General features: G+C 41.1%; 1 protein-coding gene across 5 annotated transcripts in view; it reads left to right on the top strand.

The window, feature by feature from the left end:
- The window catches only part of TEX2 (testis expressed 2), a 92,124-nt gene that overhangs the window by 19,021 nt on the left and 48,586 nt on the right, over positions 1-24,517 (top strand). For all 5 annotated transcript variants that reach the window (XM_036339978.1, XM_036339979.1, XM_036339977.1 and 2 more), the window contains exon 2: positions 16,657-18,319. In XM_036339978.1, the coding sequence (XP_036195871.1) occupies positions 16,682-18,319 (1,638 nt within the window). In that variant the 5' untranslated portion in view covers positions 16,657-16,681. The remainder of the gene's footprint in view (positions 1-16,656; positions 18,320-24,517) is intronic.

The raw sequence follows: 24,517 nt of genomic DNA on the forward strand, positions 1-24,517 counted from the left end.
CCTGAATCTATGCAGGGTGTCATGGGCTGGGCCGTGGGCAGTAGTACCAACTTGAGAAGTTCTGCTAAGGTACCTGGAGAGTTAATAGACTTTAAAACATATGTTGACAAAGAGCTTTATACACATACTTGTGTGTGTGTATGTGTGTATGTGTATGTGTGTGCATATATCTCTAGGCAGCGGTTCTCAACCTGTGGGTCGCGAACAATGAAAATACATCCTGCATATCAGATATTTACATTACAATTCATAACAGTAGCAAAATTACAGTTATGAAGTAGCAACAAAAATAATTTTATGGTTAGGGGGTCACCACAACATGAGGAACTGTATTAAAAGGTCACAGCATTAGGAAGGTTGAGAACCACTGTTAGAGGAAGGTTAAACTGTATATCCCTCTAGCATATCAGATATTTATATAGTAGAAGATTGGAAGCATGCAAATAGCTGTTTCTTCCCATTCTGATTTTGGGCATTGATTGGTAAAGGGAGTGGCCTAGACTTGTTTGTTCAGTTTCTACCCTTCCTGGTTACGATGCCTTAGGCAAGTATCTTTACTTCTCTTGGGGAATAGAAACACAACTCCTACCTTGGAGGGCCAGGAGGATTAAATAAAGAGTGTGTTGATGTACCTGGGACACAAATATTCAATAAAAGTGAACACTCTTTTTTTTGAACTCTTAACTCAAAATTTTTAGTAAATTAGTGCATACTAAGTGAGCTGTTTGGGTGATGCAAACACCCCTCACTGCTCATTTTAGGGAACAGTTATTTTTCTTTCTCCATTTTGAAGTTTCTTGTTGATTGCCTAGTTTAAATTAGGATGCTAATGTTTGAAAGATGTGTGTGTGTGTAGAATAGTAGATGGAATGAAATTTCTCTTGAAAGATATATTCCAAAAAGTTGAACTTATGCAGACATTTCTGAAATGGTATTATTATATATGTTTCTTGCACAGTATTGTTAGATGTTCCTGACTATAAGAAAACACTTCATCATCCAACAAGTTTTCTTTCTATTGGTTTTAGGTTATTTGTAAGGAATCATTAGTCTCCTGTCTGGGTGGATATGTAATAGTATCAGTTACTGAACCAGATTTTTCAACACCTTCCTGACATCGCCCCCTTGAAGGTCACCAAGTGTTTGGCTCTAAGATATTTCAAACTAAACCTACTACATTCCCCCTAAACCTGTTCCTCCTCTTATTCCCAGACGTGGTTTGTCCTTAGAGCACCTTCTTCCTCAGTCCAGATCCTACCCACCAAGTCCCATACATTTCATATCTAACTCTATCTCAAGTCTTTCCTTTCTTTTCCACAGCCACTTCCCTTGTTTGGGTTACCATGGTCTGTCATCTAAAATGTTGTAAGAGTCTAATTGACTTTCTGAACCTTCTTGCCTCTCTCCAGTTTGATTTCACACTGCAGCCAGAGTGAGCTTTTCAGAATGTTCATCTGCTCACCTTCATTGCTGCTTCTAGACCACATACAATAACCCTTTAGTTCCTCATTGCTCTTTGGATAAAGACAAATTCCTCAATGTGGCTTTTAAGGACCTGCATGTCCTGGTCCCTGCCCATCTCTCCCATCTCATGTTGTGTACACTACACCACATCCAAGGGGATTCTTTGAATTCTTCTATTAGGCTATGCTCTGCCTCAGGCCCCTTATCTCTTCTGGACTTCCCATGTTACCACCCCTTAGTTAACTTTGACTCATCCTTGAGATATCAGCCAAATTCCCATTTATTCCAGGGACATTTCCATGACTGATGCTCAAACTGATCAGGTCTCCTTCTGGCTATGATCTCTTGATGCCCTTCATGTGCCTCCATAGCTCTTGCACTGATTATTTGATTGTCTCATTCCAGGTTACAAATGACAAGTACGAAATATTAAATCATGACCTCTGATATCAGAACTTAAATTCCATGTGTCCAACTAGAAAGGTTTGGCATACAGTAAAATGTTTGTGCAAACAGGTCTGTAACAGTGCATAAATTGTGAAATTAAGAGAGCCTTATAGCTATAATCAACTCCAAATACTTGTTTTATATACATTATCCATTGAGGGGGAAATAAGAGTTTGTCTTTAAGTAGGTGTTATTTTTTATTTTTTAAATTTATTTTTCAGTTACAGTTGACAATACAATTTTATATGAGGTTCACGTGTACAACATAGTGATTAGATATTTATATACATACGAAGTGACTACCCTGTTAAGTCTAGTACCCATCTGACAGTAGCTTGTCATTTTTGAGGTTAATTTCTGTCTGGTAGTACCTTGAGACATTTACATTAGCATTTTGTGGAATAGTTTACATAGGGAAATCTGTGGTGGCAACTGCCTGAGACAGACCGTATAAAAGGGAAGACAGAGACATTAGTAAAGTCACCAGGTAATCAATAATGTGCTACATTTGCTATAGATGGAGCCTCTCAGGAAGCCTCATCTGATGTAGCCTCTGCTAGTATCTCAGTGAAGTCCCAGCTAATTGTCACGGACTTCCCTAGAGATGGAAGTATGTTCCTGTACGCACACAAAAAGGGATGTGCAGTATTTTGTTTTTCTGTGATTTTAATTCATGCAATAGAACATTTGCATGAATGGATTAGAGGTGGGCTAGGGTAGGAAGTACCGGGGACTGATAAGGGCCTGCTGGATTTCTTTTTGCTGTACACTGTGGTTTGCTATACTATGAAAAAGTCTTCAAAATATGGAGCATATTGCCTTTATAGGTTGATGGTTATCCCAAGCAGACTTTGGGGAGTGGTGGGGATGGGTTTAACAATAGAGAGACTAAAGTATTTTTAGCCTGTTCTGTGAATTACTACAACTTTTTAAAAACACTTTCAGTGCTTTCCTGAGTTGTCTTTAGAGTCAAGATCCTTTCAGAATTGATGCTCCCCCTAGAAAGGGTGAAGATCTCTGTCTTTCAGTGATAAGCTTGGCAGGCAGCCAGTGCTCAATAAATGTTGAATGGATGAACTCTTTATTGGAGTACAGGGATCTGTAGAAAGCTTCTGTTGGCTCTGGATTGATTTATCCATAAAAATATCTGAATGAGACAGTGTAGTACAGTGGTGAAGATCATGCCTTGGAGCAGGATTCCTGGATCTGCTAATTAGTAGTTTTGTTACCTTGGTCAGTTGCCTAAACCACTTTTAGTCTTTTTCCTCTTCTGTAAAATGTGGAAATAATAATAGTACCTACCTCGCAGAGTTGTTAGACTTAAGTGAGATATTGTTGGTAAAGCACTTAGAGGTCTGGTTCAGAATCCTGCTGATGCACCCTCACAAATCAGGACTGTGTCTGACTGTGTCTATGGCCCTTGGCCCTCCTTTCTTCCAAGAAATAATTGCTGCTTAGTACATAAATAATGTTCTTTACCATGGACATTTAAATTGCTGTTATAAAGGGTTTGGAAGAAAAAAACTCTGTATTTTCTCAAGAAAAGACTAACTGTGTTACAACTTTATTTAAAAAGAATAACAGCCAAACATAGGGTCTTTTGAGAACAAGTAATAATATTCCCTTGGTGTACTTTACTCTTTCATATCCATGGGGAGAGAACAATATTATAACAACATTTCTATGCAGTTAGTGTCCAAACTTAACAGTTTATGAAGTGCTATCTCATTTTTTTTCTTTCTCCCAACAATCTAAGGGGTGGGCTTTTACCATCATGACCCTCATTTGACAGATCAGAAAATCTGGTCTGCTCCTGAGCTGGGGCTCTTCCTGGGTCACTTCAGCAGTGCCAGGCAAGGCGCTTTTGGGTGTCATCTGAGTGGGATTTAATGGGATCCTAATTGTAGGTGGATGGGCAGAAAGTTCTCCTGTTTTGGTGTTTTGCTTTGGCAGAGAATACTCTCTGAGGACCCATGTAAGCTAGAAGAAAAATCCTACCAACAAACTCAGCACTAATCATCTGGAAAGGGCAAGACACTGCTGTTAGGCAATTATTGGACCTGTGAACAGAAAAACATTAAGATAACTTTATAGCCTCCGTGTCTTTGAAACATCAATAGAGCCCCAGTACGGCCATCAGGTTTATGGTGCCTCCAAAATTGGACAGTTTGGTTCCATGCTGTGTACTGGTTATGAAATGCTATTTGTGCTTATTTCTCCTGATCTACCAAGGAACAATTTTTCTCTTGTTTCTTTGTGCATCCAAGTTTCTTTTTTATCCCACTTGCTTTTCATTTCTGCCTTCTGTCCTGCTTGGGCCTTGAGATAGCCCAAGCGAGGGTTGAAGCAGGCTTTCAGGAATGGGCAGCTCTGGAGGCCCTGGCAGGGGTCAGCTCTATACCAGGGGTCTGGGTGGAGTGGGCTATAGGACCAGCTGCAGGAGATGAGGCCACAACAGAAACAATGCAGGCACATGTATCAAAGATCAGGAGCAGAACTCAAGTCTACTCCGATTATGTCCTGTGCCCATGGAAGCACCGGCCCACCTCTGATTCCCCTCTTAAAATATCTGAAGTAGTTGATTGATTGACTTGATGGAAATCGGCCTCTTTTTTTTTTTTTTTTTTAGTTGTAGGTATAGAACAGTAGCCTCTTACAAAGCAATTGCCTCTAAAGTAGTGCCTTCTAACGTAGATGTAAACTATTGCCCAGGAATAGCTGGTCCCGTATCTCCAGTTGAGTTCCTGGTGATTTTATCACCTTTTATTTTCTCTCTGTGTGTGTAATGTGTTCCTGATATTCCAAGTTGATAAAATTCCATGGTAGGTATTGGCTAGTGTGGGGGAGAGACACACTGTGCACACACAGGCTGTGATTATTGGGGAATGTTTTTCTAATATGTCTTCCAATCTCCCCTCCTCAGTTATGATAAGCCCTGAGATGGGAGGAGTGGCTGGGTCATCTTTCAGTAGGATTATCTGGTACATCTCCCCTCTACCCAATTCTAAAATGCATCTGCCCTTTGAGAATTAGGATTAAGAAAGTGATTAAGGCTGGCTGATCAGTTGTCCCACTGCAGTCTGCTGGGTAGAGCTGACCTGGGGTGGTGGTTCTAGCATGGCATCTGCAAAGGAACCCATGGAGCCAGGAGTACATTTTCATTTCAAAAGGCTCAGTAGAAACTATACGTTTACCTGGGATAAGGACACAAAAGCTATCCAAATCATCAAGTTTCCTTGCTTTTGTTTGGATTGCAAGTCTATATGGTTTCATGCTGATTCCAAGTTCTGATTGGCTATGGATGACATAATAAGAATTTATGGGACTTGACTGGTCTAACTCTAGACATTGTTCCTAGAATTGGTATCAGGTCTTACTCCCCAAACTAATGTGCTCACTACATTTAGAATGAGGTTGACCTTGAATGTGAGTGCCCTTGACTATCAAAGCAACTGGATTGTTTCTTGCTTACTTAGCTATGCTTATTATCATCTTCACACCAATGGTAGTGATTTGATTTCATAAGGTTATTATGAACCTTTTAATGTAGATTGTTAGGTAAAATTTGGATCAGCATTGAAATGGAAAATTGTAAACAGAATTAATCAATTACTATTAAATATCATTTGTTAGAATATTGCAAATCATATGGCAGAAAAAAAAGGTTGGTAAAACTAGAGATCCTATCCAGTGTCCTTAGTTTTAAAATGATCCTTTTAACCAGCTTTACTCTAAAAGCAAAGATAACTCACAGTAAAGCACCAACTGTTATTACTTAGTCCCTGTAGCCTCCTAGGATCTTGTTGATTGTACATTCTTTTTATGTAATTGTGTTTGACGTTTGCGCATCAGCCCCAAGTTCTGCTTTCTCATATCGTATTACAATGTGTAGACCTTTCCATAGTTCTGTTTGCTCCTCTGTTTATCATTCTTAATGGTCACCGCTGCCTGAACTAACCCGAAGTCAGTCAGGACAATCTAGTTCAGGGGATTAGAAAAGGCTGGAAACAAGCTGTCTGTTTCATCCTCGATAACATGGCTGTGGGGTCAACTCTGGTCAAGTCGGCATAAATAAAAAAGATATGTTCACACCTGCTGCTGATGCTGATAATAATAATTTACATCTGCTAACTGTTATTTCTTAATTTTCCCAGCAGTCCCTGTTAAGTAGGCACTATTATCTTCATTTTATTTACATATGAAGGAAAAAAGGCTTTTTGCAGTAACTTGAACAGGGTCACATGCTGGTAAACAGTGAAACTGGGATCTGAAGCTGGGTTTGTTTAATGTTTGAGTTCTTAACCAAGTTTTTCTGTGCACCATTGGGGCCCATCCAGTTCTCAGCTCCTTTAAGAAAACTAACCACCTTCTACCTTAATCCTTGCAACAGATATATTGATTGATGTTTATTAAGGTCACAGAGGCTTATTATTAAAACATGATAGAATAAAGCAAGCTGGTGTCCCAGAGAACTCCTATCCACATTAGAGATTTGTTAGTCTTCCTATGGGCAGAGTGTGTGAATATGGCCAACCCATATTCAGCCTTTCCCTTAGTTCTGTCCTTTAGTTGGCCTTGAAGTCTCTCAAACTTGAGTGGGCACAACAATGACTATGCGAGGTCACCTGAAGCATGTATATTACTTTGTGGGAAACTCATGATTCTTTTTTTTTTTTTAATATCTTTATTGATTCCAGAGAGGAAGGGAGAGGGAGAGAGATAGAAACATCAATGATGAGAGAGAATCATTGATTGGTTGCCTCCTGCACGTCCCCTAATGGGAATTAAGCCTGCAACCCAGGAACATGCCCTTGACCGGAATGGAATCCGGGACCCTTCAGTCCACAGGCTGACACTCTACCCACTGAGCCAAAGCAGTTAGGACTCATGATTCTTTTATATTAAGCATATGAAGTCACACACAAAATTATTTAAAGTAGTCAAATATTTGAATGTATTTTCATGTACATATACATACACAAGCATTTTTAAAAAATATATTTTATTGATTTTTTACAGAGAGGTAGGGAGAGGGATAGAGAGTTAGAAACATCGATGAGAGAGAAACATCGATCAGCTGCCTCCTGCACATTCCCCACTGGGGATGTGCCCGCAACCAAGGTACATGCCCTTGACTGGAATCGAACCTGGGACCCTTGAGTCCACAGGCCGACGCTCTATCCACTGAATCAAACCGGTTAGGGCAAGCATATTTTTAATAAATAAAAATGAAATTCTCATAAAATTGAAAAAAGAAAATATTCTTGGGGCTAATTTTGGCTATAGATAGCTTTTTGCCCTAACCCCCACTGGCGAGTGGCCACCAAGTTCCTGTGCATGATAATTAGAAGTTATCTGTGTGCCCTGCTTTGTTTTCTGGACAAATTAGAAAGTTTCCCATGTTTTTTCCTGATGCCTTTTTGCATGGTGATGCTTAGAAGTCACTGAAGCAGTCCCTTTGCTGCATGGGGTAGTCTGGGAGGAAGAAGTTCCTCTGACTGCTACCTGGGCTCCTATGTGTCTGGGGGCAGGCAGGTCCAGTTCTTCTGTACTTTTCCAGGGTCTTGCTACTATTGAATGAGAAAATTTCCCACATGAATTAAAGCAGAATTTGGGCTGCATTAAAAATCGGAGTTCAGACTCTAGAAGTCTGGTTGGGGCAGATGGATGAGAAGTGTCACGGTTTACCCCCTGGCCTTTGGCTTCATGTTCCCTAGAATTGTCTTTTTCCAGAGTGTGTACAGGCCCTAGGGTCCTGGTATTATCTGAACTCAGAAACTCAGAATGTTTTTCTTTTTTAGTTATGTTTTAAATGGTGGTTCCATGTAGTAACTATAGTACATTTGTACTATAGTTAAGTTATAGTATGGACTATTTAACTTCTGTGGGCTTAGGAACCTATTTCCCATTTATTTTCCTTCAGGATAAATGAATTTTGAATTTCAAAGAATTCACTTACTGATGAACTTTCGGAACTCAGCCTACTCTTGTTGAATATTCATTTTCTATAACAATTTGCTTATTTATTCTAGCTGTAGAAACAGGCCTTACTTCTGGTCGCAGGTATCTTTACACACATTTCACTCTTTTGGTCAAAAACCTATCATGTTCCTGTGACTCATCTAAACAACATTCTGGTTAGGTCTGGTTAGTTATTGAAAAAGCCTTCCCACCCTGCCGGTGTGGCTCATAGGTCCAGCATCGACCTATGAACCAGGAGGTTACGGTTTGATTTCTGATCAGGGCACATGCCTGAGTTGTGGGCTTGATTCCCAGTGTGGGGTGTGCAGGAGGTAGCCGATCAATGATTCTTATCATTGATGTTTCTATCTCTCTCTTCTTCTCCCTTTCTCTCTGAAATCAATAAAAAATATATATTTGAAAAATGCCTTTCCCTCTCTCCTCTGCATTGTCAAGTCCTAGCATCCTCTATGAAGTCAGTGATGCTTGAACTGAACTCCAGGCTATCCCCCTAAACTCCAGCCTCTCAGCTGACCTCCTAATCCCCACCCCAACCATCCCCTCCCTAGCTGGCATGGAGATCCCTGGCAATGGTAGTGACTCAGGCCCCATAGTGGGGATGTCTCACATAGACAGCAGTGCTAATGATTTAGAGAGGGTGGTACAGATGGCGGTTTGGTCTGAAAATACAGATAGTGGTATGATATTGAACAGTAGGCCAACTCTTTGCTTACCTTGCTGTCCTCCCAATTAAAAAAAAACAAAACAAGTAGAGTAGGAGGAGGATTGTGTATGTGTGTGAGTGTGTGTGTGTGTGTGTGTGTGTGTGAGAGAGAGAGAGCATGTAGTTGTGTCTCTTAAGGATAGGTGGTTGCTAGAAGGCTCTGCAGGCTACTGTAGAAGTAAGGGTGGTGGGAACATGGAGGTGGTATAGTTTGGATCCACTAGAGAAGCAGTTCTCAACCTGTGGGTCGCGACCCCTTTGGGGGTCGAATGACCCTTTCACAGGGGTCGCCTAAGACCATTGGAAAACACATATATAATTACATATTGTTTTTGTGATTAATCACTGCTTTAATTATGTTCAATTTGTAACAATGAAAATACATCCTGCATATCAGATATTTACATTACAATTCATAACAGTAGCAAAATTACAGTTATGAAGTAGCAACGAAAATAATTTTATGGTTGGGGGTCACCACAACATGAGGAACTGTATTAAAGGGTCGCAGCATTAGGAAGGTTGAGAACCACTGCACTAGAGGTTGAAGCCAAGAGACTGTACTTGGAGTGATTTTTAATTGGAGTAAGAAAGAACAAAGGGTTGGGGTAGAGAGCCCAATAGGAGTTCTATCCTTATCACACAGCCAGAGCAGAGGACTCCTGGGCAGGAGTTATCTTTTGTATAGTTTGGCAATGGCAGAGTGATTCGGGATTCTTGAGGAGGATTTACACCTGTTTTCTGTTGCCGCAGCACACACAAGTGCTGATTATCTGCATCTCATTCTTAGTTGATTCTGTCATTAGAAGTAAGGGCTGTTTCTACAACTGGGCTAAATAAGCAAGACAAGTCGAGAAGGTCTAGAACAGTGGTTCTCAACCTTGGCTGCACATTAGAATCACCTGGGAATCTTTTTAAAATCCTGATTTCTGGGCCTCATCCTCCGGAAATTCTGTTACTCTGTTACCACCCCGTAACAAAGAAACAGAACCACTGATCTAGAAGTAATAGTTAATGTGAGACAAACTGTTTCAATATTATTAGAAAAATATTTTTACTTAATTGCCTTTGGCACATTAATCAGTTCACGTGCACTCTGGTTTCCTTTGCTTGACTTGAGCAGTTGCCAAGAATTTCTCTGGTGCAAAATGGAAAAGTGGGTTCTGTTCCATTGAAACTGAATCATAGACTTAGAGAATTTAGAATTTACAGTGAAAGACTCAAGGCTCAGGGAGGTGAAATGGATGAGCTCCATCACTGTCATGTAAGGGTCTTGGTCCTCGGAGCCCCTGCACCTGTTGTCACAAGGCTTCACTTGGTATGTGCTTTCAGTGACTGATTCTACTACTAACTGAGCAGTTGCCAGAAATAGGGAAGATATTTGCAACACAACAGTAGAGAAAGTGTAAACTATCCATTACACAGTGAGTAAGAAAAAACCTTGAGCAAGAAATATGAATGGCAATTTAACAGAAAAAGAGAAACTGATGGGGAAAAACTTGAAATGATTATCAAAGCATTGACTTGCCATTTCCCTATGGATCAGATGGGCAGTAATTAAAAATAATGTTCAGTTTTGACAAGGGTTCAAGATGGATACTTTATGCACAGTCGGTAGGAATGTAAATTAATAAATTGGATAAATTGGAAAGATAGTTTTAAGATTGTAAATATGGCCCTAGCTGGTTTGGCTCAGTGGATAGAGCATTCGTCTTTGGACGGAAGGGTCCTGGGTTTGATTCCAGTCAAGGGCAAGTACTGGTTGTGTCTTGATCCCCGGCCCTGGTTCTAGGCATTCACTCACCTGAATAAAATGTTTACACACAATTTTCAAACTTCTCAGGAACCTGGTTCTGGCTCTTAAGATTTAAATATATGTAAACCCAAACAAACACTTAACCTTTAAAGGTTTTAAATTACAAGTTGATTCCTTGTCCTTAAACTCAAATATTAATCTTCCTCCTGCACTACCCAGCTGTAGCTAAACTCATTGTTTTGTGAGCCTCTTGTTGTGATTTGATTGACTTGTTCCCATCTCAGTGCCTTCCCCTGTGCTGCTGTTTCAGATATCTGCAATATTCTTTTCTCCACATCTCTTCGCGCCCCCCCACCCCCCGTCACATAATGACTTTTCTGCTAAAAAAACAAACAAACAAAAAAAAACCCCAGACTTCTTTACTTGATTAGCACTATCTTATTTGGGCATACCTGTCCTGAGTTTTCATTGCCATAGGAGTTTTTTGCTTTCATATAGATGTCCATCTGTTGTCACCTTGAGTTCCCCAGTGGATGGCACTGGCATTATTTTTTTGTAAAACTCCTTAAGCCTCTGCGGTTGTGCGGGAGGCATGACCTGGTTTTAAATGAGTTACTGTGAACTGAACTTGGATTTCATTATTAGAACCATCTAGCAATCTATAAAGCAAAATTATAATGGTGTTGTGCTTTTAAAAAATATATATATATTTATTGATTGATTTCAGAGAGGAAGGGAGAAGGAGAGAGAGATAGAAACATCAAGGATGAGAGAGAATCATTGATCGGCTGCACATTCCCCACTGGGGATTGAGCCTGCAACCGGGCATGTGCCTTTGGCTAGAATCGGGACTCTTCAGTCCGCAGGCCAACACTCTCCACTGAGCTAAACCAGCTAGGGCTGTGTTGTGCTTTTGAACACCTTTTCCCTTCAGGGAATGTAGCACTCTTCCCAGGTGGGCCTTCCTCTTGGCAGGTAAAAGTTGGAGCGGTGGCTGAAGGGGTGGACCTGTTGCTTACTAGAGGACCCTGTGTTGTGTTGTTTGCAGTGCAGGCCCCTGCTGACCTGGAAGAGACTTTGAGGGAACCTACTAATGGAAAAGGAGTTACAAGTTGCTAATAATCAAGGCCTAAGTGCCTTGGGAGGATTGCCTACACTGGAAGTAGAGTACTTTTCTTGTTCTCTCTCTCTCTCTTTTTTTCCTTTTTTTAAAAAAATATATTTTATTGATTTTTTACAGAGAGGAAAAGAGGGATAGAGAGTTTGAAACATCAATGAAAGAGAAACATCAATCAGCTGCCTCTTGCACACCTCCTACTTGGGATGTGCCAAGGTACATGCCCTTGGCCGGAATCGAACCTGGGACCTTTCAGTCCACAGGCTGATGCTCTATCCACTGAGCCAAACCAGTTAGGGCTCTCTCTTTTTTTTTAAATGAAACTAAGGCTAGAGCTAGTTCATTATCCACAATGTGAATATTGATTTTTGTTTTCGGAGGTGGAGTATTAACAGATTAGAACGGCTGTTGGCAATTTTCAGCTGCTGCATTGAATTTAAATGAATCAAGGGAGAGCTGTTAAGATATATTTGAGATTTTTAGGCTAAATCAGACCTTCCTACCATGGTTGGTTTTGACCAGATTCTCTGTTTCCTCTGTAGCATCAAGGTGGAAAAATGGAGTCTTGAAGGCCTCTTCCCTACTTTTTATAACACCAATTCCTATTTTAAAATGCATAGATAAGTGCCCTGGCTAATGTGGCTCAGCTGATTAGAGTGTCCTCCTGTATACCAAAAGGTTTGCAAGTTTGATTCCTGGTCAGGGCACATACCTAGGTTGCAGGTTCCATCCCTGGGGTGATTAGGGGAAGGTAACCAATTGATGTTTCCCTTCCTCCTTCCTTCTCTCCCTCTCCTCCCTCCTTCCCTACCTCCCCCCTCACTCCTCCTCTCTCTAAAATCAATAGCATGTCCTCTGGTGAGGATTAAAATACACACACACACACACACACACACGAGGTGTTAAGACATCCTCTGCAATACAATGTGGCTTGCCTCTTTTCCTCTGCCAAAAGAAGTTTTTAAATGAAAACTATTGACTCTCACAAGCCATGCTAGTGATGGTACTCATACATCATATGTCCAAGTGCAAACTTGTGCAGAGGCTGCAAATATTTAACAGGCAGAATTTTACAAAGACAAAGAATTTTAATAATGGCTTTGAAAGATTTGCGATGCATCTGAGAAACGAGGCATATTCCAAACCAGGCTTGCCTCTTATGATGCTACTAGAGATCCGATGCACGAAATTCATACATGGATAGGGTCCCCAGGCCTGGCCGGCGATAGGGCCGATCTGTGAGGTGACCAGTGGGGCTATTGGGGAGGGGGTGCCCCCACTGGCACCCGCCTTGACGGGCCTGGTGCTACCCACTCATCGGCCCCATCCCCCGACAGGGGCAATGATGGGGAGGGGCAGCACCAGCACCCACCTTGGCTGACCTGGGGCCTGTGGGCTGGGGACAGCTCCTGTGTTTGCATCTGCCCTCTGATGGTCAGTGCACATCATAGCGACCAGTCGTTCTGCCGTTCGGTCGATTTGCGTATTAGGCTTTTATTATATAGGATATATTACTGTACTTTTTATATCTGGAGACTACAGGCAGGAATACTTTGGAGATGTTTTAAGTTCGGTTCCAGACCATTATAATAAAGAGAGTATTGCAGTAAAGCAAGTCATAATCTTTTTGGTGATGGAGGGTCTTTGTCTTCAGTTTGTGACACTTGTGATGGGCAATAAAGCAAAGTGCAATAAAACAAGGTATGCCTGTAGTTTAATTTTCAATTAAAATTGCTTCCTTCCCTTTCTCCTCTTTTTCTTCATCCAGCACTTCCTCTAATTTAGTATATTAATTAGAAATTAATAATAATGATAATAATGGATACATTACTATTTGTTCTAAAGTGGAAGGACCAAGTAGTTGAGTTGGTGATAAGTGAGCAGCCTGGAGGGAACTGCTTTCTCTTTTTATGGCTCTGTAGGACCCCAGGATTGAATTGTTTCAAATACAGCTGGAGGTAGGAAGGACAGTTATTAATAGAAAATTAGCCCCCCCTAAAAAAAACCACACCAAAACGTTGCCTGATTCAGAGGACATTATATTTGAGTTAATAAATACCAATATTGAGTCTTTAAATAGCTCTTTGTTTTTCATTGTACAGTGTGATTTATTGTTGATTGGTTTTTTCATTGCCTAATTAATGATAATAACCTTTTTGAGTGACTAGAAATAAAATAAATTTTATGGATGTTTGGTATTCTAACTCCAACTCTTCTGAGATTGGTAGCTTTGTTGGAATTCATGATAGGGAGGGCAACTGGCTGTTAGCGTCATGTTTGAGGCCTTTGCTTTTTCTTAGTTCAGGTTAAACACTGTTCCTGTGTTTAGACTGGATAGATCCTGTATTAGTGCTGGGGAGAGAAACCCTTGTTGGAGGTTTTCTTAGTCTTAGTGAGAGCAAAGAATGTCTTTAGGAGGCATAGTAACTTTAATGGGGAATTACAGTCAAGACCTTAGGAAAGACCCATCAGCATAACAGTTTGAGATCTCCTGCTTCCGGAAACATATCTGACTGAGGGTAAGGCACAGAGAGAATTTGACGCTAAATAGCATTTCCCCCCCATAGGACCAACTCATACTGTTCAACCCCCAAATTGTGCTCTCTGGTTTTGTACCTGTGCCCATAGTCACCTTCACTTGCAGCCACCACTACCTATGAAGCAGCCTCAGAACTACAGAGCCTTACAGATCACCCTTTATGTTATTAAGGCAATTTAAATAACCCTTATTTTTCAACCTACTGAGAATTATCAAGTACCAGCCTTTCTGTTTAAATTACCTCTATAATTTTCTTTTTAAATTACCCTTATAAAACTAGGTGACAGTAAAATGAAAAATATGTGTTGCACTTGGTATTTTTCTTCTTACTAAGCCCACACATCCATTGGCTTAAGAGTAACAGGGAAGGATTGTCTTGGACCAGAGACTTTTTAGCTTGCCGTGTCTTTCTAGCTTTACAGAACACTGTAAAGCTATTGGAGTCTCCTTTTCTCGCAGCCACCAGCTCCTGGATTTAAATTGCTTTGTCTGATGGATAGAGATCGGTCCCTTTTCCTGGATCCAGTGGGGATAGGAGAGCCTAAGGGTCATGATGAGTGTAGGTAAACTCTTTTGGAAAGTTTTTATGAAAGTAATTTCTCTGAAGCATTGATACTGAGAATGTGCAGTTCAGATGTGGCCTTGTGATGTTTGGGCTTTGAATTGCAGTTCTTCTCATCGTTAGATTATTTATAGTGATTCAGGATCACTGTTTTCTGTCCCCCATTTACCTTTTCTCTTGTCGGTAGTATCTGTTGCCAGCCTTTTGACCATGAATATTTAACATAAGACTTAAATGTAGACGTTCTTCAAATTAAAGAAATAAGCAAGCACCATAATGTTGATTGTCTGTGGCAGCAATTTATGTTTTTCATCTCATGGCACACAAACTAATCACTAAAATTCTGTGGCAAAAAAATGAAAATAAAGATAAAATTCTGTGGCATACCAGAATTTCTGACGAAAAAAAAAAATAGGTCTAGTTTTGATTCATTCACACCGATGGCTACTGTTGTATTGGCTGTTGTAATTTTCTAATTTGACAATTTAAGGGAAAAGAGGTCAGTGTCCCTGACTAATCAGGTATTGCTTGTTTTAAAAATTCTTGAGGCACACCGGTTGAAAATCACTGGTCTATGGTATATTACTTGTATAAGTGTATTATGTTGTACTGTGAGCAACCACCTGTAAATGTAAACATGTAGCGTTTTAGGAATGGAAAGGACTGGTGATCTCCCCTTTTACGAAGGAAGATTCTGAAACCCAGAGAGGTCTTGGCTTTTTCAAGGTCCCACAGAGTCAGCTGGGAAGGGAGCAAGTACCAGAAGTCCTATTTCCTGATCCCAAGACTGTTCTTTCTACTCTCCCATGATGCCTCTCCTGTACTGATGGTTTCTCATTGCTCCCCAACACCCACCTTCCACCCTGGAGGTAGAGAATAGACCAAGGTGTCAGGACACACTATGCCCACGCCCATCTTCATGCCTGCACTCATCTTCATGCCTTTTTGACCCTTTCTCATCATGCCCATTCCACCACAACCTACACAGCAGTTTAAAAGGCTGAGCAAATGTCCTACCTCCCACACTAATCTCACTCTCTTCAGAATGCCTGAAGTCCACTCAAGTGTGTTTCAGCTTTTTTTGAGAGAGTCTCTTTCCAGATTGTGGTGCTAATTTCAACTTTGTAGGGCCTATTAGGTAGCCTGGTGCCCAATAAACGGGCCTTAAGTGAATAGGAAGAAAGGTAATATACTAGATGTCACAGTGTGGACTTGGTGTCTTATGTTTTGCTGCCCAGCTTTTCAGGTGTCTCTCTTCTCTACAGCTAGCTACTTAGCTCCAGCAGGGCAGGAAGCATAGCCTCCTTGTCTGTCACCACAGCCCTTAGCAGAGTTCTCTGTTGAATCTTGGATTCAGTTTAAAATGTTTGCTTGTTCCCGAAGCCTCAGGACACAGCCATGTCTTCATGGCTGCCTAAATACTCTGGCCTTATGGTACCTGCCATTTGGAGAATAAAGAAGCCAACAGGTCATAGTAATTAGTTTACAGATTTTCCTTTCAACTCTCGGGTACTTTGCTAATTACTTGCATTGGCAAGATAGGATATGTTGGTGGGAGATACGAGCCAAGTAATTGTTAAGATTGCTGTGAAAATTGCAGTGGAAGCAATACCTCCCTCCCCGTCCCCCCAGTTAGCTTTTTATAGCTAGAAAACCACTGGTGAAATTTTTTTTCCAAGATTCTCAAAATCACCAGGATGTTACATTTTATCCTGTTGGACTTCTGAAGTAATGCTGGTAACATCTATTGTGCAGGTATTTCAAGCCTTGAAATATGGAATCGCTGATAGAAATGAGCCAGTTAAGAGGAAGGAAACAATTACTCAGATGTTGTGAAGTAAGACAGATTATATGGCACTTTTAAACACTGGTTTGTAGTTTGCTCATAAAAGAGAATGCCTAACTGGAATGTAGCTGGTGAAAATTAAACCATTAAACCTGCGCAAGTGAAAAGCAGTGGCCATCTGCCAAGTAAAAGCATAATCATCATTTAGAAGTGAACTTCGTCTGTGCTCCTGTCTGCACATGACAGTGTCTCCTGTGGAGAAACCACTTTCTGACTTCAGTTTTCTTGATGTTTTTACAGAGCCTAAGCCCTTGTGAAGCTGGCAATGACAAGTCTGAATGGGCGCCATGCCGAAAAAGCCATTGACATGCCAAAACCATCAGCCCCCAGAGTGCATGTGCAGAGGTCCGTGTCCCGAGACACTATCGCCATCCACTTCTCGGCATCCGGGGAGGAAGAAGAGGAAGAGGAGGAGGAGTTCAGGGAGTATTTTGAGGAGGGGCTAGACGACCAAAGCATTGTAACGGGGCTTGAAGCCAAGGAAGACCTCTATTTTGAACCTCGGGGTGGCCATGACCCCACTGGCCCTGCCTCCCAGCCTATCCTGGCAGATGGACTGTCTGAGTCGCCTGCTGTTTTGCCCGTCTCCGAGAACACTGTAAAGCTGTTGGAAGCCCCTCTGCCCGCAGTGCAAGTATTAAGTACAGTGCCATTGGCTCTGTCCCCAGGGTCATCTTCATCAGGGCCCTTAGCTAGCTCTCCCAGTGTGTCATCCCTTTCTGAGCAGAAAACCAGTTCTTCTTCGCCATTGTCCTCTCCTTCCAAGTCTCCTGTCCTCTCATCCAGTGCCTCATCCTCCACCCTTTCCAGCTCGAAACCCTTTATGAGCCTTGTGAAGTCCCTGTCCACTGAGGTGGAGCCAAAAGAACCCCCACCGCCCCCAAGGCACAGGCACTTGATGAAGACATTAGTCAAGTCTCTGTCCACAGACACCTCCAAGCAAGAGTCAGATACTGTGTCCTATAAACCACCTGATTCCAAGCTGAATTTACACCTGTTCAAGCAGTTTACCCAGCCACGAAACACAGGTGGAGATTCCAAAACCGCACCTTCTTCCCCACTCACCTCTCCCTCCGATACACGCTCCTTTTTTAAAGTGCCCGAAATGGAGGCAAAAATTGAAGACACTAAGCGACGCCTTTCAGAAGTCATACATGAGCCTTTTCAGCTCCTTAGCAAAATTATAGGGGAAGAAAGTGGCAGCCATAGGCCCAAAGCCTTATCTTCAAGTGCTTCAGAGCTCTCCAATCTGTCCAGCTTGAACGGTCACTTGGAAAGCAATCACAACTACAGCATCAAAGAAGAGGAGTGTGATTCTGAGGGGGATGGTGAGGGAAGCAATCCCAGCATCCCCAGAAGTGATCACCCAAAGTCCATTGATGAGCCCCCAAAAGAGGTGGAACTGAAGAGTTCCCAGGTGAGCAGTCTAAAGGATTTAGGCCTGAAGACAAGTTCTCTAGTCCTTGAGAAATGTTCTCTGTCTGCCTTAGTGAGCAAAGAAGACGAAGAGTTTTGTGAACTATACTCTGAAGAGTTTGATTTGGAAATGGATGGGGAGGGTAAAGTTGATAAGCTCCTAGATACACCTCTCAAGCCAGAGGAGCTGGCGGATGATGTTCCAACTCTTGACAGTGACGAGGAGGTGGACTTGGCCATGCAGCACCCAGAGTTACCTGTGAAGACACTGGGCTTCTTCATACTGTGTGTCTATGCGTACCTCATCCTCCCCCTCCCCCATTATGTGAGTGGACTTTTCCTGGGAATTGGCCTGGGATTCATGACTGCAGTTTGCATGATTTGGTTTTTTACACCACCAAGTGCTCATAAATATCACAGACTACATAAAAATCAACAACACTGGAACACAGGAACTCTAGATATCAAAGAACCAGAAATACTGAAGGTAAGCAAGCCTGAAATTTTTTAGTCTAGTGAGTTCATTGTCTTAGGTTTTTGCATAAGCAGTGTTTTTAAGACTTTGGGATCTCTTCGTTTTCCAGGTACCCAAGAGATTTATCAAGTAAACTTCATTCTAGTTCACGGTTTACTGATTCACCAAATAGTTTTTCAAGGATCTCCAATGGCCTTAGAACAGCGGTTCTCAACCTGTGGGTCGCGACCCCTTTGGGGATCAAACGACCCTTTCACAGGGGTCGCCTAAGACCACCGGAAAACACATATATAATTACATACTGTTTTTGTGATTAATCACTATGCTTTAATTATGTTCAATTTTTAACAATGAAATTGGGGGTCACCACAACATGAGGAACTGTATTAAAGGGTCGCGGCATTAGGAAGGTTGAGAACCACTGCCCTAGAAAGTAGCATTTGCATCCAGTTTCTGTGTTATTCTCTCCCTAAACTTGCCAGGGATTTGCTACTTGAGGATTTGTTATAGCTGACTTTGTTAGAATTAAATATCCTTGAGGCCCTGGAAAAGGGTTAAATACTTCCTAATGCAAGAGAAGGAAAAGGAGGAAGAGATGGCAAATTAATGTCAGTGGTTGGCCGCTGCTGGCTCTCCTCTTTCCTCTGTGCACAGCGGGACATGGGCTGGAGAAAGAGACATCACCTTTCAGTGCATGTCAGATCTCAGGATCTGGGCCTCCTGAGGGATGTCATTAGGGTTCAGGAAGAAAATATTAGAACTTCTATTTATATTTATTTGTGCATACTTAAAAACTTCTGGCTGTTGTGTATGTTTAATAATATACATGATATAAAAGTACAGTTATAGCTCATATAGTTCTTACGTCATAGGCACATACACATATTTTTTATATATATATGATTTTTAAAAATTGTGGTAAAATACTACATAACATAAAATTTACCACCTTAACCATTTTCAAGTGTACAGTTCAGTGGTATTAAATACATTCACAGTATACAACCATTACCACCATCTATCCCCATAACTTTTTTATCTTGTAAAAGGGAAACATTATACCTGTTAAACAGTAACTCCTCATTCTTTCCTCCCCCTAGCCTCTAGCAAACAGTTCTACTTTCTGTTTTTGTGTGTGTTTTTAAAAATATTCTGAGTGCCTCATATAAGTGGAATCATACAGTCTTTGTAATTTTGTGACTGGCTTATTTCACTTAGCATAATGTCCTCAAGGATCATCCATGTTGTAGTATATTGCAGAATTTTCTTCCTTTTTAAGACTGAATAATATTCTATTGTTTGTTTATATACCACATTTTGCTTATCCATTCATCTGTAAATGGACACTTGGGTTGCTTCCATGTTTTAACTATGGTGAATAATGCTGCCATGAACACGATTATACAACTGCCTCTTCAGGACCCTGCTTCCAATTTTTTTTTAAAATATAAACTCAGAAGTGGGATTGCAGGATCACATGGTAATTCTCTTTTTAATGTTTTGAGGAACCGCTGTACTATGTTCAATAACAGCTATACCATTTTAGATTCCCACCAACAATGCACAAGAGTTCCAGTTTCTCTACCTTCACATTCTTGCCAATAATTGATGTTTTCTGGGGGTTTTTTATTTAGTTTTTTGATAGTTCAGAGCTTGTTTAATTTCTCTGCTAATAGGTTTTCCTCCACCTCATTTAAATAAGAATACTAAAAAAAAAAAAACGGTACCATGGTATCTCTTTATGGCAAAACAGACAAAACAAGGAAAAGAACCCTGGGGGTCTAAAATAACTGTTTTGATTTTTAATTTCATAAATATTTTATCTTATTCAAAAAATGCATGGTCAGTGTTTAAAAAACACAGGAAAACCAAAGAGAACATTTATTTTTTAAAGATTTTTTAATTGATTTTTTTAAAGAGAGAGAGGAAGAGAGGAAGAGGAGAAGCATTGATGTGAAAACAAAACATTCACTGGGGAGTGATCCCACAACCCATGCATGTGCCCTGACCAGGAATTGAACCAGCAACCTTTTCATGCATGGACGATGCTTAACCAATAACTGAACCACAACAGCCAGGGCAACAATTTATTCTTTATCACACTATTGGGAGGGATTATAGTTAACTAGAGGCCTGGTGCACGAACATTTGTGCACTGAGGGAGAAGGGGGGTATCCCTCAGCCTGGCCTGTGCCCTCTCATAGTCCAGGAGCCCTCAGGGGATGTCCTACTGATGGCTTAGGCCCCCTCCCCTTGGGGAGGGGGCCTAAGCCACAGTCTGGCCTCCCTCTGCGGGAGGCAGCCAGGTGGCCGATCAGGGGACGGCGCTGCCCCCATCACCGACCTGGTGATCAGGGGAAGGCACAGCAGCCAGTCTCCCTCTGCGGGAGACATTGGGGCAGGCCAATCAGGGGCCGGCACCAGCTGGCATGGCCCCGCCCCCCCATCACCCCTCCACTGCCACTGGTCACTGCTGCATCCCCCCCTCCCCTATCGCTGTCCCCTCTCTCTGCCTGTTGGCATGAGCCTTGGCTGGCCTGGTGCCGCCTCCTCGCCGGCCCCGCCCCCTGCCGACTGGTCGATTTGCATATTACACTTTTATTATATAGAATGATTTGGTTATATCTCCTACTTAAAAAAAACAATTTCTGCATGTATGAGTATATACATCACACACATGCAGACTCATACACTCTTTTTGTTTTGATTTAACGAGACCACGTATTTTGCATTCTGACTTTTTTCTTTCTTTTACATGGCAATATGTTATGGCACTGCTTCTATTTAAAGAGAAGCTGGTGCTGAGTCTTGAGGATGTGACACACTTGAGCTTAGTATTAATGTTTGAAGTGAAGCAAAAGAGACTCATTATTCATGGTTGCTAAGCTTTTTCGATAGGGCGATGATGTAATTTACATGCCCTCTAAGTAAGTTACTTACAACTTTAGCAAAGAAAAATGGTACTTATCTTTAACTCCAATGCCTAATGACTGACTGTAACATTCACTTTAAACTGGTTTGAGTACTTAATTGTTCTGGGAAGATTTTTAAATCTTCACTGTTGACTCCAGTTTATAGATTGCCTCCCATGTGCACCCCGACGAGGCATAAAACCCAAAACCTGACAAGGAGTTGAACCTGCAAGTTTTTACAAATTTTTTTCTTTTATTGATTTCAGAGAGGAAGGGAGAGTGAGAGACAGAAACATCAATGATGAGAGAGAATCATTGATTGGCTGCCTCCTGCACACTGGGAGCAGTGTGAGCTATACTCTGAAGAGTTTGGAAATGTTGAGCCCACAGTCCAGGCATATGTCCTGACCAGGAATCAAACCATGACCTCCTGGTTCATAGGTCAACGCTCAACCACCGAGCAATACCAGCTGGGCTGAACCCGCAACCTTTTGGTGTATAGAATGATGCTCCAACTAATTAAGCTACCCTCAAGGGCAGGACTATTCATTTTAAGGAAGGGTTTTTTTTTGCCCTCAGTGCTTATATAAATGTATTTAAATTTTCCTTGTAGAGAATAAGTACTTCTAGATTGCTGTCATGGACTGACACTTGTAATCCAAATTGTCTTAGGCTATTTTATGAGTATTCTTCCTGATTGATGTTTGAACAACTCTGATAAAATTTGGTAATTGTTTTTCATTCTTAGCTTTAACTTGTTTAGAGTGGCTTTGTTACTAATGAGGAAAAGTACATTTTCACTTGAGAGGTTTTGTTTGGTGTTCAAGGCTGTTTTTAGAAACCTGACTAAAAACAGACCTTATTTTTAAAAGGGACACTACTATTGATTAGAAGGGTTGGGTGAATTTTGCAAGCCAAAGATTTCAAATGCAAATATTCTTTGGTCTTAATTCATTTTACTGAGTAGGAGATCATTGGGATCTATTTTAAAATTATGACACTTTAAAACATTTAGCAGTGTTGACATTAACTTTGGGACCCAAATGTTGTGATAAGGAAAGTATAGTGAAGTCTAACTTTGAGCAGGTCTGTGAACATGTTTCTAGGGTGAATCCAGCTATTTTGAGTTATTTTCTGCACATCTGATTTTATGTAATTGGTGTTTATAGAGGATATAATGGTACAATTCTTGAGGGCAAGTTTGGAAACTTTTTAACTTAAAAGAAACTAAATTTTAGTTTTTTAGAAACGTCACTGACAAAGGATGCTATAAAAGCTTCCTGTGTTAAAGCTGTCTGGTACAGAGGTCCAGACCCTTGACAGTGACCCTGCAAACTTCATACCCTACGTAAACTCCCATCTGAGAGCCCCATGAAACATTTAGGCAGGGACCTTGATGCTTGAGAACTATTTTTGACCAGTGTTTTTAAACCTCTGAGCCATGTAAGTTCTCATTGGTGGATACAGGCAATCCTTGCAGTCTGGGCTGAGTGCCTGGTTCCTTTATGGCTCCTGAAACAATTTAAGGAGCTTTGCAATGTGACTTCACATGCTGAGGAAAAGGAAGAGAAAAGTAAAGCTTTTCTGTACTTTATCCGGGGGATTTTATTATTCCATCACACTTCAAACATTTGTATTTTAAAATGACGCTGATGATTATGTGGGATGGTGAGCCAAAAAGGCCAGTTTGCAGGCAAGTAGTAGCTATGCTCAAAGACGAATGAGCAGTTGGTTAAGCCTCAAGGTATCCTGCTGATCAGTGGCTGTGTTGTCTGTAATAGAAATAGTCAAAGCTTTTGTGAGAACAAAGAGCTGTCACAAAGTCCATAGAAGAACTCTTAAAACCTCCTCCAAAACCTGCTTGTTCTTTTTCCCCCTGCTTGTTCTTAATGTTTAAAATCCATAGCTGATGAAAATCATCAGATAGGAAAAAGGTTGCCACAGGCATTCAACACAAAGGGACATGTGAACATGTGAAAGTCAGGAGGAAGACTAAAATGTTAAAAGAAGTTAGCATGACTTAAAACATGGCAACCTGGGTAAGTTAACTCAAGACATAGCCTCATGTATGCTGCGGAATCCAAGGGCATCACTATGAGCAACACCCCCAGGTGGTAACCTTCTGGGGGTGTTATTTTGGATGCTTAGTTAGGTACTCTGAGCTGGGGACCCTGGGGAAGAGTATGGATTTGGGCCAGGGGAGGCTGGGGCATTTAGAGTCAGCATATTGCACCTGGAATATTTGTCTTTGCTGAGCATTCTTAGGCAAGTTGGATGTTCCTTCTCCAAGAATGGGAAGTCACTTTTCCAGGAGTATACTTATGTTTCCACATATCTATTATGAGAAGGTTCGTGAAGATTCCATAAGTTTCTTGGGTTTATGTTTGTGTGACTCATGCCGTTTTGAACTATATTCATGAGTTAAATTCTTTATCTCAGACTTATACTTGCAGAACACACCAGTAGAGTGTCAGTTTCCAGTGTTCTCTCTTTAAGAGATATGGCCTAGCAGGTTGACTAAAATTGCAATTACCCCATTGCAAGACTAATAGAAATGTATTTTGGAGAACCTTGTTTCTCCAAACAAGGTTTGGTCATGTCACATTTAGATATTTAATAAAAGGGATAGGTTTTTTTTTTAGTTTTTTTAAAAATATATTTTATTGATTTTTTACAGAGAGAAAGAGAGAGGGATAGAGAGTCAGAAACATCGATGAGAGAGAAACATCGATCAGCTGCCTCCTGCACACCCCCTACTGGGAATGTGCCCGCAACCAAGGTACATGCCCTTGACAGGAATCGAACCTGGGACCCCTCAGTCCGCAGGCCAATGCTCTGTCTACTGAGCCAAACCAGTTAGGGCAGAAAGGGATAGTTTTTAAAAAGTAATTAGATTCCCTAAATACAGGCTTTGATTTTGCTATGTAAAAGAATAATTTTATACGGAGAACATTATCAATTTTGTGAAGAAAATAAAACATGTAAATTTAATCTCAATTTCATGCAATTCTTTTTTTAAAAGAAATTAGAGTGAGCAATCTTAAGGAGAAAACAGCCTCATTAAATACAGACAAAAGAGACTTGGGTTGATTTCATTTGGTCTCTTACAACTCTCAATACAAGGAGTACAAGAAATAAAAAAGCATTTATTTCTACACTATAATTAACTGAAACTATCCTGCCCCTGTAATGGGTCACTTGAGTTTTCATGTACAGCTTTTATAAACTTGGCTGTTTCCAGGGCCCCTCATGGCCAGAGAAGTGTATCAGGTGAGATGTTTAGTGCAGGCATTCTCCC

The sequence above is a fragment of the Myotis myotis genome, unplaced genomic scaffold (genome assembly GCF_014108235.1).
Source record: "Myotis myotis isolate mMyoMyo1 unplaced genomic scaffold, mMyoMyo1.p scaffold_m19_p_17, whole genome shotgun sequence".
Taxonomy (NCBI): domain Eukaryota; kingdom Metazoa; phylum Chordata; class Mammalia; order Chiroptera; family Vespertilionidae; genus Myotis; species Myotis myotis.